Genomic DNA, 19551 nt, shown 5'->3' with positions numbered 1-19551 from the left:
GGCGGCGCTGGTGGGGCAACGGGAACTGGTGGAGGAAACGGAAAATGATGAATATGCCCAGGATAAGCTCAGAGGTCTCAGGGGGGAGGGCGAGAGCCCCGGAGGTTTTGAGGAAAGAAATGGGGCATTGTATTACAAAGGGGCACTGTATATACCCGAAGGTGAATTGAGGGGGAGAGTACTCAAGCAGTTGCATGATAGCCCCACGGCGGGACATTTTGGGCAACACAAAACCATGTGGTTGGTTACCAGGGAATTTTGGTGGCCTAAGGTGAGGGAAGATGTAAGGGAGTATGTAAGAGGGTGTGACCAATGTCAGCGAGCCAAAGGGGAAAGAAGGGCGCCGGCAGGGTTATTAGAACCTTTACCCACACCAGAACGGCCTTGGGAAGCGATATCAATAGATTTTATGACGGATCTGCCAAGGTCCAAGGGGAAAACAGCCATCATGGTAGTAGTAGACCTGTTAACTAAGATGTGCCATTTTGTAGCATGCTCACATGCAGTCACAGCGGAAGAAACGGCGAAGTTGTTTGTGGAACATATCTTTAGGTTGCACGGGGCTCCCTCGAGGGTGATCTCAGATCGAGGCAAACAATTTACTTCCAGGTTCTGGAGGAAGCTCATGAGCTTGCTACACGTGGAAGTTAATTTTTCAACTGCCCGGCACCCTGAAACCAACGGGCAGGCGGAAAGGGCAAATGGCATTCTTCAACAATATCTTAGGTGTTATGTCAATGACAGAGAGAACGATTGGGTCGAAAAGTTGGCGTTGGCAGAATTTGCCTACAATAATGCGGAGAATGTGTCCACAGGGATGAGTCCCTTTTTGGCTAATTACGGGTGTCACCCCAGGGCATTTCCAGGGGAAGGAGGGGAGAGATGGAGCGTTCCAGCGGCTGAACATTTTGTAGAAGAGATGGAAGCCATCCATCAGCAGCTCCAGCTCAACTTAGAAAGGGCCAAGGCACAATATAAGAAGCAGGCAGACAAGAACAGAAGGGAAGGTGAAACCATAAGGGTGGGGGATCAAGTGTGGTTGTCAACCCAAGGGTTGCCGTTCAAAGGGGGTTGTAAGAAACTGAGGCCCAGAAGATTGGGACCCTTTGAGGTGATTCAGCAGGTCAACCCGGTAGCTTTCAAACTCCGATTACCCAACCACATGAAATTGCACCCAGTGTTCCACAGGTCGTTACTGTCACCATACAGGGGGGGACGTGAAGGGGAGCACGTCAGGGGACCAGCCTTGGAAGAGAGGGAACACCGCAACCATGTAGCGGAAATCCTCGATTCCAGGTGGAAGGGTAATCAGGTGGAGTATTTGGTGGCGTGGGAAGGGGAACCGGAGTCAGAAAACACCTGGGTAAGTGCAGAGGAAGTCAATGACGAGGTTTTAACAGAAACGTTCCACCAAAGGTTCCCGAGGAAACCTCAGCCTATAGCAAGGTTTAGGAGGGAGTATTTCGGCACCACCGATGAGGAAGAGGAAATGGAAGGGTTCGCGGAGTCGGAGTTGGAAGATGGAGTGGACTCTGATGACGAAGAGTACCTAGAGAGTAGGAACAGCAACAAGTGGAAGGAAGTGTTCGCGACGTCGGAAGATGAGGGAGGTTCTTTCAGGGGTTTTACCTCCTCACCGCCAGTAGGAGAGGAGACGGGAGGGGGTGAAGGGGGCCCTGGAGGGGAGGTGGATGTCAGGGAACTGACATCTAAAGCGCCGCAGGTGCAAAGGCTCCCTGAGGTTGAGAGAGCAGTAGCAGCGGAAGAGGGAACCAGTAGAGGGCGAGCAAGAACTCCAAGGGAAAGTGAGTCGGAGGGATGGCTCAGAGACGCTTCAAGCGAAACCAGTGGGGAGGTCTCAGGACCTCCTATAGGGACACCCACACCTCGACGGAAACTGTCACGCCGAGAGGCCAGACGACGTGTTTCCGTTAAGGAGCTTTTATGTTGGAAACGTTTCCGAAAGCAGCCACTTTCGGATTCTACTAGTGATTGACGCAGCCATGCTGGAGGGGCTCCGTCACAGGCAGAGGTTTGAAAACCTGATCAAACTCTGAGGGACTTGCATTTTACGCACAAGCAGCTCATCGTCCCATCACAGTACCCATGACTTGGTGGTCTCAGTGGTGCAAATGTTTGCTAATTTTTAATCCTGTTTTCCTGATCTACACTGTATATTTTCACTGGAGAAACAGGGCTTTGCTTGTGCTAAAGGAAATAATCACTGATCAGTGTATGGATCAGAGCAGCTGATAATATGCTCAGGGCATAGTAATTCTATTTTTAGAAGTAAAAAAGATGCATTCAGTTTTGATGCAGCCCTTCTAGGTTCTGCATCTTCTTTTAAGCATTAGAGCCTCAAGGTTTTCATCTGTGCACAGGGAATTTTGATGCCACAGATGTTCGTATGGGTGCAAACTGTGCAAGCTGCACTTCCCATGGGCAGTAAAAACTGGCGGCTCTGATCTAACTCTCCAAAATGTTAAGAAAGTGCTGAGTAGGTGAGGATGAGCCAGCAGTCTGCTGCTGCTGAAGGAACAAAAGTATGATTTGGCAGTAAGATTCCCACTTCATTCTGCACTCACCAGAACTCACCTGAAGTACAAAAATAATGTTGACCGGGGCATCAGTCAAATCAGGATTTCCCATGCCTGACAGTCCAAGTCTGTGAGAATCCACCATGAGCTCATCAGCTGGCCTATGGATAACCACACTTTCACTCTCAGCCTCAATCTCCCCATCAGCATTATGGGACATAAGAATACTGACTTGCTGTTACAGAAGGGCTTTGGATATTTTTTCATTGTATTTATATCACAGGTTCTTCTCAATGGAGCTCAAAGTGGCTTCTATGGTTCTTCTTAATTTAATCCTCACAACAACCCTGCAAGGCAGATTAAGCTAAGAGTGAGTGACTGGCCCAAGGCCACCCAGGGAGTCTCATGATGAGTCTGGATTTGAAGGCTGATCTCCCATTTTCTAGCCCAGGACCTCAGGCTCTCATACTTCCAATGCTAAAAAAAAAAAAAAATAGCCCGTCAAATTAACGTTTCTGTATTGCACAAGGAGTTCTCTCAAATGATGAAAATCTACTTCCCTCTCATTTGTACAGATGAACCTGCACTGTGTTTACTCCTTGGAGGATTTTGCCAAGGCCCAAGGACTGCGAACTGTACCTTTGAAGAGATTATAAATGTCTCCTGTGGTCCTAATGCACGCTGCTGTATAAGTAAGTGATACCCATGACTTTGTGGACTCACTTGTTCAAATGTTTGCTAATTTTTCATCCTGTTTTCCTGATCTACACTCTACAACTTCAAGGGAGAAAGTAGGGCTTTGCTTGTGCTAAAGAAAATAATCACTGATCAGTATATGGATCAGAGTAGCTGATAATACGCTCAGCGCAAATTAATTCTATTTTTAGAAGTAAAAATTTGGATTCAGTTTTGATGCAGCACTTCTAGGTTCTGCAACTTCTTTTAAGCATTAGAGCCTCAAGGTTTTCCTCTGTGCACAGGGAATTTTAATACCACAGATGTTCGTATGGGTCCAAACTGTGCAAGCTGCACTTCCCATGGGCAGTAAAAACTGGCGGCTGTGATCTAACTTTCCAAAATGTTAAGACAACCCTCAGTAAATAAGGATGAGCCAGCAGTCTGCTGCTGCAGCAAGAACACATATGTGATTCGGCTACAAAGAGTCCCATTTTATTCTGCACTTTCCAGACCTCACCTAAAGTAAAAAAATACATCACAATATCCAGTAGAACCGGAGATAGAAACCTCATGGTCCCTAAAGACCTGAACCAGGGAAGGAGTTCTTGAATGCCAGCAATGGTGATAGTTACCGGTAGGTAGCTGGGTTGGTCTGCCATAGTCAAAACAAAATAAATAAATTCCTTCCAGTAGCACCTTAGAGACCAACTACGGTAAGTTTGTTCTTGGTATGAGCTTTCGTGTGCATGCACACTTCTACAGATGCACACAATAGTGATCGTTCATTCTGCCTCTTAGAAATACTGGAGAAATGAATTGAAAAGCAACTGCAATCGGAGGCTGGAGATGAGAAATAATTTAATAGATCTATGCTAGCCTGTGATGGAGTCCTCAAAGTCAGTGGCTGCCAGTGGCCCATCCTGACGTCCAGGATGGGCCAGGAGATGTCGGCATTGATCTTGCAAATTCCACTGAGAGCTCTTCTGCGGCTGGGCCTGCATGTCCTCTTCCCTTCTGCTACAGATTCCTGAATTGCAGGGTGGGCTTAAATGTTCCATTGAGTCCTTCCAACACTACAATTCTATGAACCTCTCTCATCTCCTGAAGGTGAGCAATCTGACTCAGGCTCCTGAAAGTGCAATCGATTACAGATTTCCTTCTTTCTTTTATTCAGGATATTCATCGGTGAGTGATGAAATGGAGGGTTCTGCCAGAAGGGAATCACCAAACGCTGCCCATCTGGCCTAACTCTTCCGGCTTACTGTGGCTTCAATGCACAATGCTGTGCCCTTGAGTGACATCAGTGAGCAGCCCACATCCATAGGTATGAAAGCCTGATTACAATGCTGATTCATCTGGATCTTTGCTTGTGGAAATGGTCCTGATCAATCCATTTGTGAAGCAAACAATGAAACAAAGATCAGTTTATTCTGATGATCATCTAATTAAACACATATTTACCTGCAAATCTAAAATTGTATTTTTCTTCTTCTTGAGAACACAGACTTCTTGCTTCTTGAGAACACAGACATTTTGGACCTAGAAGGTTTTAATAACGTTTTTGGGTGACATTCATATCTGTGGTATGACAAGGTTAAAGCTCATAAAGCATTTAAAAACCATATTGTCAGAAGGGCACTGTTTAATGTCTGGATAAGATATAAAGACTTACTTGAAACAGAGAATTACAGCTGTTAATGTTTAAGTTATGAAATTTTAAAGAAAATTAAATATGAAAAATGACTGAAGGGTTGCTAAAAAATTGCAAAACAAGGATGCAGTGAAGGGGAGGTATGGGGAAGTCATGTTTTATTTGTATGTGTTTGTCTATTGAGTTGTGTTTGTTTTTTGTTTTTTTGTGTGAAAATTAATAAAAACTATTTTAAAAAAAAAATAAAACCCCAAGGTGGTTATCACCGATGGAAGCGAAGGCTCAGAAAAAGCTTGATATGGAGGCCAAATGGCCAAAATATTGGGAGATTTTGGAACAGGAGGGTGACAAACTGAAACTGCAGAGTTTTGAGAAACTAAAAGATAAAGTGCGAGATTGTCTTCATTATTATCAAATAAGGGAGGCCTATAACTTGGACAAAAAAAATTGGTTTCCAAGTGGAAAAATCAAAATTGGAAACAGAACTGTTAGATCCCAAAACTAAGATATTATCAAGAATGTATAACTTGCTGTTGAAATGGAATACTCAGGATGAAACGGTCAAATCTGCTATGATTAAATGGGCACAAGATGTTGGACATAATATAATGTTTGCTGACTGGGAACAGTTGTGGACAACAGGTATGAAATTCACGGCATGTAATGCCTTAAAAGAGAGAATATTATGAAAATGATATACAGGTGGTACATGACACCAGTCAAGCTTGCAAAAATATACCATTTGCCCGATAATAAGTGTTGGAAGTGTAAAGAAAATGAAGGTACATTCTTTCACCTTTGGTGGACGTGCCCAAAGATTAAGGCTTTCTGGGAAATGATATATAATGAAATGAAAAAGGTATTTAAATATACCTTTCTGAAGAAACCAGACGCCTTTCTCCTGGGCATGGTCGGCCAATTGGTGCCAAAGAAGGATAGAACTTTCTTTATGTATGCTACAACAGCAGCAAGAATACTCATCGCAAAGTATTGGAAGACACAAGATTTACCCACCTTGGAAGAATGGCAGATGAAAGTGATAGACTATATGGAATTGGCGGAAATGACTGGCAGAATCCGAGACCAGGGAGAAGAGTTGGTGGAAGAAGATTGAAAGAAATTTAAAGACTATCTGCAGAAACACTGTAAAATTTATGAATGTTAAAATGATGAAGGATTGAAATGAGATGGCCTTAGAAACAAAGTTAAAAGAATTTGTAAAAATGGATTGATAATTAGATGAAATATGAAGTTCAACATGTTATGATATAAAATTAAGATAAAAACAATGAGGGTAAGGATTTGCTGAATTATCATGTAAACTGGAATACAAAAAAGGGAGGCGTGAGGAGGTCAGGAAAATAAGTAAATGAACCTTGAGATATGAAAAGATTGATTTGTTTTTAATTGTGTTTTTCTACTTATCATTTATTTTTTATGTATTTTGTATTTTTCATTTGTATTTTTGTATTTTTTCTATTTTTATTTTTTCTCTTTTTTATTCTGTAATTTCCTGTTTATAAAATCTTAATAAATATCTTTTAAAATAAAAAAATAAATAAAATTGTATTTTTTTCATTTTTTTAAAAAAGCATTTATGACTAAATATGACCCACCTCCAGTGGAAGTGCATCATATCTGCCCAAGAGCCCTCTTGACTGAAGTTCTCATCCCCGGGTCCCAGGAGGAGATAAGTGCAGCCAATGCTTTTCATGCACCCTGGCAGAACTTGAGCTTTGCTGCCCAGTTGGTTATGTGAACACTGGTGGGATAGGCTGAACTCAACCCAGACTGGAGCCATGACCTATCTGGAGGTGGTTATTCAGGATCCACTGCCTTGTGGGTTCCCATAGATCGCTGAGAGTGGTATTTAATGCTGCTGAATGCACATCAGGTTTATTGATTTCTATGGGTGTACTCTGAGTAGGTGTTTTCTGGAATTTTGAGAATGAAAGAAGGAACTCAGGAAGGTGCCAGGGAGAAGGTGGGACTGAAGAGTTGGGAAGTACTTAAACATAATCAAAGAAACAAATATTGACATAGTTTGGGATGCCAGCAAGGCAGTATTAAGAGGCTTCCTAATCAATCAGAACAGCTATAGGAAAAAGTTAAGAGAACAAAAAAAAGAAGGAATACTTACCCAATTAAGAGAATGTGAAAAAAAATTAATAATAAACCTAAGTGAGGAACAGATTAAACAAACATATAAAATGTTACAAACACAATATTCAATCCTAATAAACCTAGAAGTAGAATGGAGAATCAAGTCATTGAAGCAAAAAAAAATTTGAATCAGCAAATAAAACGGGAAAATTATTGGCAATTACAAAAAAACAAAAAACAAAACGTGATTAACAAAATAAAAATAGAAGAGCAATTATTGGAAGACCCCAAGGAAATAAAGAAAAGTTTTCTTAAATTTTATGAAGAAATATATAAAAGAGAAGAAGAAGATATAATAGAAATAGGAAAATACTTAGAAGAAAACAGAATGAAATGTTTAACAGAAGAGGAGAAAACCCAATTAAATAAACTCATAAAAATAGATGATATCCAAGAGGCGATAAAGAAGATGAAATTGGGGAAAGCCCCAGGGCCTGACGGATTATCCGCTAAGTATTATAAAGTCCTAGAGGAATTTTTAGCTCCGGTGTTGTGTGAAGTAACAAATAATATTTTAAGAGGAGGAAAGATACCAGACTCCTGGAAAGAAGCATACATGACATTGATATCTAAGCCAGATACAGATAGACTGAATATGAAAAACTATAGACCAATATAATTATTAAATAATAATTATAAAATCTTTGCAGAAGTAATGGCGAACCGTCTCAAGAAATGCTTAACAAATTTTATCCATATGGAGCAAGTTGGATTTCTACCCCACAAGCAAATTAAAAGATAACATAAGGCATATAATAAATATTACTGAATATCTGGAATGCAAGAATGAAATCCCCGCGGTACTAATTTTTGTTGACGCCGGAAAAGCTTTTGACAATGTATCCTGGCAATTTTTATTAAAATGTATGGAAACAGTAGGGATAGAGGGCACATTTTTGGAGGGAATAAAAGTGATCTACTCGAGCCAAAGAGCTAAATTGATTATTAATAATGATTTAACTGAATCATTTGAGATCTCGAAGGGTACGAGACAAGGCTGCCCTCTGTCACCTATTTTGTTCATATTGGTCTTAGAAATAATTGCCAATAAGATAAGATTAACACCAGAGATATGTGGAATTAAAATTGGGACAAAAGAATATAAACTGAAAGCGTATGCCGATGATTTGATATTATCAGTAGAAGAACCACAAAAAAGTGTTGGTAGGGTAATAGAACTATTAGAAGAATTTGGAAAGGTATCGGGCTTTAAGCTAAACAGAATAAAAACCAAAATGATGACCAAGAACATGGGGGAAGATTTAAAAAACTATTTAGAATCACAGTGCAGAATTAAAGTTGTAAAAAAAGGTAAAATACTTGGGAATATGGTTAACTACGAAAAATATAAATTTAATGGAGGATAATTGCACAAACACCTGGAAAGAAATCAAAAACGACTTGGATACCTGGAACAGGATAAAATTATCATGGTCAGGAAGAATGGCAGCAATTAAGATGAACATACTTCCAAAATTGTTGTTTTTATTTCAAAATATTCCGGTGATTAGGGGAACCACAATATTTAAGGATTGGCAAAAAAAATTATCAAAATTTATTTGGCAGGGGAAACGACCAAGAATTAAATTTAAATTACTCACGGAGCGAAGAGATAGAGGAGGATTTGTGATGCCAAACCTGAAATTATACTATGAAGCCTCGTGCCTTTGTTGGATTAAGGAGTGGATTGTTATAAAGAACACAGATTTATTGGATTTAGAGGGCTTTAACATCAGATTCGGATGGCATGCATACTTGTGGCACAATAAGGAAAGAGTATATAGAGGATTCTCCAACCACATTATCAGAGGACCACTGCTTGAGGTATGGGAGAGAAACAAAAGATTCCTTGAAGGAGATTCCTTGAAGGTGGTTATCACCAATCGATATTTTAACAATTAAAAAAAATAAATTTCGAAGGTGAAAGATGGACATATGAAGATCTACTGGTTAGAACAGAAAAAGGATGGAAAATCAAAACATATGAAGACTTAGGAAATAAACTAACAGGCTGGCTACAATTTCATCAAATTAATGCTCTGTGGAATGAAGATAAAAAGATAGGGATGAATGAAAAAAAAATCTAGATTTCAAGTAGAAATATTAGAAGGGAAATCCAAACTCTTATCTAAAGTGTATAATCAGTTGTTAGAATGGGATACTAAAGACGAGGAGATAAAAGAAGTTATGATAAAATGGGCGATAGATTTGAGATATAATTTGGAATATGACTGTTGGTACATCACACCTGTAAAATTAGGAAAAAAATCTATAAGACTGGAGATCATGCATGCTGGAAATGCAAAATTAAGGAAGGCAATTTCTACCATATGTGGTGGACTTGTGAAAAAATTAAAAAGTTTTGGGAACTTATCTATAATGAACTAAAAAAAATATTTAAATACACCTTCGTTAAAAAACCAGAAGCTTTTCTTTTGGGGATGATTGGAGGAGAAATTAAGAAAGAGGATCAGATATTATTTCAATATGCAACAGCAGCTCCTAGAATACTGATAGCACAAAATTGGAAGACAACAAATAGCCCAACAGTTAAAGAGTGGCAAAGTAAATTATTCGGATACATAGAATTGGCAAAAATGACACAAAAAATTAGAGACCAGAAAGAGACAAAGTTTATTAAGGAATGGAACAAATTTATAACATATATTGAAGCAGATGTAAGAAATTTAAAATTCACAGTAGGTTTAATATAACCCTTCGACGCGTAGATGTCGTAAATTGAAACTGCGGAAAAAAATCTTTTGTTATATAATCCAAAGCAGAGGGGGAGGGAAGTCAACTATTTGTATGATGTCTTTTGTTGTTGTTGTTGTTGTTGTGTGTGTCTTTGTTTAGCTGTTGTTTGTGTTTGTTTGGTTAATGGAAACTAATAAAGAGAATATATATATATATATATATATATATATATATATATATATATATATATATATATATATGCAGGTTTTGGTGTCCTCGGGTGTCTTCCCGTGTAAAAGTTGGGGTGTCTAGTTGGGGTGCCTAGACACCCCAACTTTTACACGGGAAGACACCCGAGGACACCAAAACCTGCATTCCTGTACCCGTGAAAATCTACGAAAGCAAATATATATATATATATATATATATATATATATATATATATATATATATATATATATTCATAATAATAATAAAAAAAATTATTTATATCCCGCCCTCCCCAGCCGAAGCTGGGCTCAGGGCGGCTAACAACAATCAAAATAGTTCAACATTCTAAAAGCATTCATTATAAAATTAATTGAAATCAAATTAAAATCAAATTAATGGCAACCATCAAGCAAAATTCTGTGCAGGTTGCCAGAGGAGGGGGTCAGGCTGCACCCTGACCAAAGGCCTGGTGGAACAGCTCTGTCTTGCAGGCCCTGCGGAAAGATGTCAGGTCCCGCAGGGCCCTAGTCTCTTGTGACAGAGCGTTCCACCAGATTGGAGCCGCGGCCGAGAAAGCCCTGGCTCTAGTTGAGGCCAGCCTAACCTCTCTGTGGCCTGGGATCTTTAGGATGTTTTTATTTGCAGACCGTAAATTTCTCTGTGGGACATACCATGAGAGGCGGTCCTGTAGGTACGAGGGTCCCAGGCCGTATAGGGCTTTAAAGGTTAAAGCCAGCACCTTAAACCTGATCCTGTACTCCACCGGGAGCCAGTGCAGCTGGTATAGTACTGGATGAATATGATCTCGCAGCGAAGACCCCATAAGGAGTCTCGCCGCGGCATTCTGCACCCGCTGGAGTTTCTGGGTCAGTCTCAAGGGCAGCCCCACGTAGAGCGAGTTACAATAATCCAGTCTGGAGGTGACCGTCGCGTGGATCACAGTGGCTAGGTCAGGGCGAGAGAGGTAAGGAGCCAACTGCTTAGCTTGGCAGAGATGAAAAAATGCCACCTTTGTTATAGCTGCAATCTGCGCCTCCATAGAGAGGAAGGTATCGAAGATTACACCCAAACTCTTAACGGACGGTGCTGGCACTAATTGCACCCCCACAAGAGATGGGAGTTGCCCCCTCAATCCCATATCGCTCCGTCCCAGCCAGAGGACCTCTGTCTTCGAGGGATTTAACTTCAACCGGCTCCCACGTAACCATCCAGCCACAGCTTCCAAACATCTGGTCAGTGTATCTGGGGCCGAGTCAGGATGGCTGTCCATCAACAGATAGAGTTGGGTGTCATCGGCATACTGATGGCAACCCAGCCCAAATCTCCGGACAAGCTGCGCGAGGGGGCGCATAAAGATATATATATAAAAGAGAATGAAAGAAGGAACTCAGGGAGGTGCCAGGGGGAGGTGGGACTGAAGAGTCGGGAAGGACTATTGCTGCCTAGTGATCAAGATCCCAGATTCAATCATTGATCTGGGTCTTTCTTTTCAACTTTAATTTACACACATTAATTCATAACATAGCCAAGTGTAATTGCAGATGCCAATTAAAATAAAATTCAAGCAGAAAAGGATATCTAAAGTTCAACACATAGGAACACAGATCCATGCCACTTTCAATTTGTTTGTTTAGACATTTCTCTCCCAACGTTCCCCAAAGAACTCAAGGCGATGTACATCATTTTCTCCCATGATCCCATGTCTCTCAGGTCTTAGACCAATACCACGCTGGTGCCGTTGCCCTTAGTTCCTTAGTCACCACTACCTAAAAGGCCCTCTGCCTGCTTCCCTGTTACCTCGCCTCTCCCAATGAAGGAACTGCCAGAAGGTCCTTGGGGCTGGACCTCCGTGTCGGGGCTGAATGATGAGGGTAGAGATGCTTCTTCAGGTATATTTCCACAATGGGATTATTGACTGGTTTGGAAGACTCCAGGGAGAAGAAAGAAAACAGCAGTGGAAAGGAGAAACAATGTTAGGAAACTAGGTTGGGGCAGGGGGCACTGAAATGGACTGAGGAAAGGGTGCCTTTTGTTGGAAAACAAGCCTCTTAGGGAGAGGCTGGCAACTCTCCCAGACTCCCGGCTTGCTTACCGGTGATCTGCCCTGGCTGCAATCCCTGCAAGTCCAGGATAGATCTCAATAGAGGACATTTCCCAGCGTGGAAAATGCACACCCCCTCCCTCCTTGCTTCCCTAGCAGGGAAAGGAGATAGTCAGAAATCCTTTTACATCTCTTTATTTCTGAATTTGCAGCACTACAGAAAACATGTCCGATCAGTTCAGACTTCAGCAAGCAAGTGACAAAGACTTCCCACACATACACAACAGGAAGGTCTCATATTACACTCAGAACACAAACTCTTGAAGCCTTTGAACGTCCAGGAAGATTCTTTCCCACAGCTAGCCACATCATGTGATGATTTCAAGCTACCAGTTTACAGCTGCGTTGCCTTCATATCGTAACACCTTTGGGGGGGCAGGGAGGTAGTGTCGGTGGCTACCTTGAGTGGGCTCAGCTCATCCTCATGCTGCTTATAATTTCCTCCCCCTCTCCCTTTGTCTTCAACCCACTCAGAATATACCAGGGCTTGTGGGAATTGCAGTTTATGGATGATGGGAAGTGTAGTCCAACAACAATCGGAGGGTCACAGGTCTGCTATGCCTGATCTCAAGACAAGATTGCTTATCCATCAACAGCCCTGATTCAACTGGACATCCCGGAATTACAGAAGCTAAGCCAGTTTCTGATTGTATGTCCCGTTTTTTATGCTGAGCTCCTTCGCCAGTCAGCTGGTTCTTGTGAGAGCTCAGCACCCAAAGACAAATGTCTTTGGGGAAAATAAGGCAGCTGCGCTTTACTCCATGGAAGCAGAGGAGGAGGGGAGCTGCTGGTGATGCAGGTCAGGCTGTGTCCCCCCCCCCCCCGGACCCATTAGCCATGCTTCCTCTGCCCAATGCTGCCCCCACTGGAGGAGGAGGAGACAACAACAACAGGGGGCTGAAGAGGGGAAGCCCCAGCTCATTTACCCGGGAGTATGGCACTGAAAGACGCAAGTCCCAAGTTTAATTGGCAGAATGTAGGAGGGTCAGAGATTTTGTTATCTAACAATCCATCCATGTTCCCTGTGCTAATGTTTGGTTGTCTGCCCGAAATTCCAGTAAAATGGGCAAGCCTCTGCTGTGTCTTAGCTTAGAAACACTGAACAGAACAGAAACCTGGATTCCAGAAACAGCTGAACTAGCTGTTTGCCAAATTTACTTCCGGATCTTTTGTTATGGCTGCTGGTGCACAGAGACATCGGAGGACAGCCAATGCTAGCCCTGCTCAAGGTATACTATAAATTGGGCAAAGTCTGTTTCGCTTCATATAAGTAACAGTGACTTTATTTATTTAGCTAAGAACTATCAGTTCCATATTTGCAGAGAGTCAATTAGATATTTAGGTATAATCATACCAATGTATATCACCGAATTAGTAGCATGTAATTTAACCAAAGTAATCAATGAGTTTTCTTTATATATTAATAGATGGGAGTCATTTAACCTGCCCTTGTGCAGAAGGGTTAATACTCTTAAACGAACATTATTCCCAGAATAATCTATAGTGCGAGTAGAATTCCAGTTCATATATGTAGTAAATATTCCCAGAAAAGGAATTCCTTAATTAGGAAATTAAGGGGTTATGCAACTCCAAGAATATCCTTACTAAAAATGTAATTATCAATTTGACCAGAAGAGCAGAGGAGGGCTGTCCAATGGTCAAGGCTCTGGAGACCGAACCTTATGTGGAAGATGGCTGAAGGAGCTAGGTATGTTGAGCCTGCCAATGAGGAGACTGAGAGGCGATATGATAGCCATCTCAAGGGCTGCCACATGGAAGAGGGAGCAAGCTTGTTTTCTCCTGCCTTGGAGGGTAGGACTCTAACCAATCAGTTCAAGATACAAGAAAAGGGATTCTGACTAGATATATGGGGGGGGGGGGATTAATGAAAGTAAGATCTGTTCAACAGTGGAACGGTCTCCCTCAGGAGGTTGTGGACGCTCCTTCCTTGGAGGTTATTAAGCAGAGGTTGGGTGGCCATCTGTCAGGGGTGCTTTAGTTGAGATTCCTGCATTCCAGGGGGCTGGAGTAGATGATCCTCAGGGTCCCTTGCAATTCTCTGATTCTATAATTCTATCACTATATAAAGAAACCTCATTAGGTCATAGAATCATAGAGTTGGAAGAGACCACAAGGGCCATTGAGTCCAACTCCCTGCCAAGCAGGAAACACCATCAGAGCACTGATGAATACCTGTGAATGCTGCTGAATGAAGCCTTGCCTTTATACCTGCCTCTGCACATACACAGATTCCTTAGAGGAAGGAGATGAGTCACGCTTCAGGCATTAAGCCTAGGACTGTTTCTAAGCCACCCAGTGCTGCTGACATGAATCATAGAATCATAGAGTTGGAAGAGACCACAAGGGCCATCGAGTCCAACCCCCTGCCAAGCAGGAAACACCATCAGAGCACTCCTGACATATGGTTGTCAAGCCTCTGCTTAAAGACCTCCAAAGAAGGAGAATCCACCACACTCCTTGGCAGCAAATTCCACTGTCGAACAGCTCTTACTGTCAGGAAGTTCTTCCTAATGTTTAGGTGGAGGTACTTTGTTTATATTACATACTGCTAATTGGGTAATATCCTTTGGTATGATTATACCTAAATATCTAATTGATTCTCTGCAAATATGGAACTGATAATTCTTAGCTGAATCAATAAAGGCACCTTTACTTCCAGGAAGTAACTCTGACTTTGCCCAATTTATAGAATATGAAGAAGTTTGACCAAAATGATCTACCATCTGCATCAATCTTGGAAAAGAAGTAATGGGGAAAAGGAAATGAAATTTACTGCTCCTTATACACTTATAGAAAATCATTTTAAAATGAGGTACAGGTCTTATTGAATGCCAAATAAACTGGGCAAGATGTATAAAAATGTGTGAAGTAAATGTTGGAAATGTAAGCAAATAGATGGCTCATTCTTCTATATGTGGTGGACATGCAAAAAAGCTAAAGGTTTTGGGAAAACAATATATAATGAAATGAAGAAAATGTAGAAATGGGCTATTCCCCAAAAGCCTGAAACTATTTATGTACAGTAGCTAGAATATCATATGCACAGAAATTAAGAGATCACAGTGATGAATGGAAGAATGGAGGCCTTTTGTGGACTTAAAAAAGAAATTGTAGTCAGATGAAATTGTGGGCAGGATAAAAGCCGTGGAGGAAAAATAATAAAATAACTTTAGTACAGATTTTTTTTGTAATAGATAAAGATATAATGCAGTAGAAAATGTTTGAGTAGAAGCATTGAAGAAGTGGAGGAGGAGGAGTTTGGATTTCATACCCGCTCTATCACTACCCGAAGGTGTCTCAAAGCGGCTAACATTCTCCTTTCCCTTCCTCCCCCACAACAAACACTCTATGAGGTGAGTGGGGCTGAGAGATTTCAGAGAAGTGTGACTAGCCCAATGTCACCCAGCAGCTGCATGTGGAGGAGTGGGGAAGCGAACCCGGTTCACCAGATTACGAGTCCACTGCTCTTATCCACTACACTACACAGGGCTCTCTGTGGGGGTGGGAAGTCAATTTATGAAACAATGTGACTATTTGATAGGAATATCATTGTGAATATGTTTTGGGGAAAATAATAAAGAATTATACTACACATAAGAGAGAATGGTCTACACTGACACACAACAGTTCTTCAGGGTTTCTGGATGGGGAAATACCTGGGACTCAACCTGAGACCTTCTGCATTTTCAGCAGATGCTCCCTCCCTGTGCCCTCTTACCTGCAACAACGTGGAAGATGATGAAGACCAGAGTAAAGCTCAGGTAAAGGAACCTCATGGCTGCAGTTTCTTCTGAGATCTCTGCCAAAGGGAAGGCACTCTAAGGCAGAAGGAAGTGGAGTTTGGATGGAACAAGGAGGTTCTCTTTACTTATAGTGTTGTCGTTCCAAAAAGATGCTGAAACACACATTTGTGCATCTGAGTGGGAAGTGCTGCAAGCAGGTATTTCCTGCAATTGTCAGCATTTGAACCATCCAGGCCTCTTTTTTCTTAACTCATCATCGGCAATTTGTTCATCTTGGAGAACTTCCTAGGATTTACCTGAAGAACATCCTTTCTCAAACAATCACAACGTGTGCTGTACTTCGGGTGCGGTTTTCCCCATTCCATATCAATTAACAGATTTCCCGTCATCTCATAGAATCAGCTGCCACGTTCACGGCGCCTGGATGGAAAGGAAGCAGAATGTTGTTTAGGAGATTTGCAATTTAGCGCAATTGCAATACAGTGGTACTTTGGTTCTCATACTCAGTTTGTTCCAGACGTCCATTCCAAAACCAAAGCATTCGAAAACCAAGGAGCACATTCCCATAGAAAGTAATGCAAGTAATGGAAGTAATGGTTTAATCCATTCCAAACTTCTAAAAACAAGCCCTAAAACAGCAATTTAACGTGAATTTTACTATCTAACGAGACCATTGATCCATAAAATGAAAGCAATAAACACTGTACTGCTGTCACACAATCAATAGCTGAACTGGGTTACACACAGTCACAAAAACAAAACAAAAAGAGCCGCAAAAACAAAGACACAAAATAAATATCAAAAACAGACAGACCTCAGCGTAACACTCAAAACAGAAGTGCAGCACTCAAATCGGAAGCATAACCATTAAAACAGAAGTGTTGGACTCAAAACGGAAGTGTTGCAGTCAAAACGGAAGTATAACACTCAAAACGGAGCACCTTTGGCTTCTGAAAAAGGTTCACCATCCGGAACACTTACTTCCAGGTTTGCATCGTTTGGGTTCCAAGTTGTTTCAGTACAAAGGTATTTTGGAACCAAAGTACCACTGTACCTACAAAGAAAGAAACTTTTCCATTTTCTTTCCTTCTGGTCTGCAGTTTTGGATTCATTTTTGCTTAATATGCTTGTTTCTGTGATGCTTGCATTTTTATGTGCTCCTCCCCTATTTTATGACCCCCCAAAAAAACACACACCATACAAATTAGTGGTTTTGTTCCATCATTCATAATAAAGAAACACAAACAAGAACAACAGATGTAAAATAAAATTAAAAATGCAGAAATGAGAAAGAAGCCCAAGTATCTACAGTGGTACCTGGGGTCACATACACTTCAGGTTACATACGCTTCAGGTTATAGACTCCGCTAACCCAGAAATAGTACCTTGAGTTAAGATCTTACTTTCATTAATTTTCCCCCATATATCTAGTTAGAATCCCTTTTCTTGTATCTTGAACCGATTGGTTAGAGTCCTACCCTCCAAGGCAGGAGAAAACAAGCTTGCTCCCTCTTCCATGTGACAGCCCTTGAGATGGCTATCATATCTCCTCTCAGTCTCCTCATTTGCAGGCTCAACATACCCAACTCCTTCAGCTGTCTTCCAAATAATAATAATAATAATAATAATTTTTATTTATACCCCGCCCTCCCCAGCCAAGGCCGGGCTCAGGGCGGCTAACAAGCAATAATAAAAACAAGTTGAATGAATGCAACTTAAAAACAAAATTAAAATACAACATTAAAATAATGGAACATTAAGATATTAAAATGTAGCCTCATCACAGGAGGAGAAAGGAAAAGAAAAAAGAAAGAGGGGGAGGGAATCAAACTGGCTCCGAGCCAAAGGCCAGGCGGAACAACTCTGTCTTACAGGCCCTGCAGAAAGAAAACAGATCCTGCAGGGCCCTGGTCTCATGAGGCGGAGTGTTCCATGAGGCCGGAGCCAGAGTTGAAAAGGCCCTGGCTCTGGTTGAAGCTAATCTAACTTCCTTAGGGCCCGGGACCACTAGGGTGTTGCTATTTATGGACCTTGAGGCTCTCCGTGGGGCATACCAGGAGAGGCGGTGCCGTAGGTACGAGGGTCCTAGGCTGTGAAGTGCTTTAAAGGTCAAAACCAGCACCTTAAATCTGACCCTGTACTCCACCAGGAGCCAGTGCTGCTGGAAAAGCACTGTGTGAATATGCTCTCATGGCAGAGACCCCATGAGGAGCCTCACTGCAGCATTCTGCACCCGCTGGAGTGTCTGGGACAGCTTCAAGGGCAACCCCGTGTAGAGCGAATTACAGTAGTCAAGCCTGGAGGTGACCGTTGCATGGATCACTGCAGCCAGGGTGGGGCGGGAAAGGTAAGGCACCAACTGCTTGATGCGGCGAAGGTGGAAAAATGTCGCCTTGGCTGTTGCTGTAACCTGCGCCTCCATGGAAAGGGAGGCGTCACGGATTACACCCAAACTCTTAACAGAAGGCAATGGCACTAATTGGGCCTCCGCAAGAGAAGGGAGTTGGTCCCTCATCCCCATGCCACCTCGACCCAGCCATAGGACCTCTGTCTTCAAAGCATTTAGTTTCAATGAGCTCCCACGAAACCATCCAGCCACAGTTTCCAAACATCTGGTCAGTGTGTTTGGGGCCAAGTCGGTGTGGCCATCCATCAGCAGATAGAGCTGAGTGTCATCAGCATATTGGTGACAGCCCAGCCCAAAGTTCCAGACAATCTGGGCAAGGGGGCGCCTAAAGATGTTAAAAAGCATCGGGGAGAGGATTGCGCCCTGCGGCACTCCACACACCAAGGAGTGGCATGACTACATTTCCCTCCCTAGTGCCACCCTCTGTCCCCAACCAGAGTTAAAAGAGCACAGCCATTTACGGGCTATGCCCTGTATCCCCACGTTGGTGACGCGGTGGTCCAGAAGATCATGATCAACCATGTCAAAGGCTGCTGGCAAATCTAAAAGGATCAGCAGTCCTGACCCGCCTCGATCCAGTTGTCTACGGAGATCATCTGTTAGGGCAACCAGAGCTGTCTTGGTCCCAAAACCAGGATGGAAACCGGACTGAAATGGATCTAAAGCCGATGTTTCCTCCAGAAACCTACCAAGCTGTTCAGCAACCGCTCTCCCAATTACCCTACCCAGATATGGAAGGTTTGAAACTGGGCAGTAATTGGATAGGTCTAAAGGATCTAGTGAAGTTTTCTTTAAGAGCGGACACACCACTGCTTCCTTCTGTTCCCCTGGGAATGTCCCCGTGGCAAGGGATAAATTGATAATTTCAACCGGGGGGACCGCGAGACATCTAGACGCGCCCTAATCAGCCAAGATGGGCACGGATCAAGGAAGCAGGTGGTGGGCCTACCAACTTGGAGGAATCTATCCACATCAGCAGGAAGTATACGATCGAAATGGTCCAACACTGGACCTGAAGTCAGTCAAGGGGCCTCCAGTTCAGTCACTGTATCTATATTGGCAGCGAGGTCACAGCGGAGCAACAGGACTTTCTCTGCAAAAAAGCTCGCGAATGCCTCACAGCTGTGGGTCGAATTTGTGCTTAAATTTGATTGTCCTCCTAAGGACGTTATGGACCCAATTATTCTAAAAAGTTGTGCCGGGTGAGAGCTAGCGGATGCAATGGAAGCTGCAAAGTAAGATTTCTTAGCAGCTTTCATAGCCATCTCCTAGGCTTTCATAAGCGTCCTATAAGGTGATCTTAAAGCTCTGTCACGAGTCCATCGCCATGCTCGCTCTAGCCG

The 19551-nt window shown here is 42.4% G+C and overlaps 1 protein-coding gene and 2 long non-coding RNA genes across 3 annotated transcripts in view; 2 read left to right on the top strand and 1 right to left on the bottom strand.

Moving 5' to 3' along the window:
• Positions 1-3769, top strand: part of LOC309365943 — a 62336-nt gene extending 58567 nt beyond the window's left edge. The window contains exon 5 of the long non-coding RNA XR_014166312.1: positions 3744-3769. This is a non-coding gene — a long non-coding RNA (uncharacterized lncRNA). The remainder of the gene's footprint in view (positions 1-3743) is intronic.
• LOC309365822 (uncharacterized protein) overlaps positions 1-4664 on the top strand; it is a 137949-nt gene extending 133285 nt beyond the window's left edge. Inside the window, exon 10 of the mRNA XM_081904328.1 lies at positions 4390-4664. Within this exon, the coding sequence (XP_081760454.1) occupies positions 4390-4463 (74 nt within the window). The 3' untranslated portion in view covers positions 4464-4664. The remainder of the gene's footprint in view (positions 1-4389) is intronic.
• Positions 1-19551, bottom strand: part of LOC309366097 — a 419038-nt gene that overhangs the window by 393170 nt on the left and 6317 nt on the right. The window lies entirely within an intron of this gene.

This window comes from Podarcis melisellensis (assembly GCF_964234715.1).
Source record: "Podarcis melisellensis genome assembly, chromosome: 3".
NCBI lineage: Eukaryota > Metazoa > Chordata > Lepidosauria > Squamata > Lacertidae > Podarcis > Podarcis melisellensis.
This window is presented reverse-complemented; position numbering and strand designations above follow the sequence as displayed.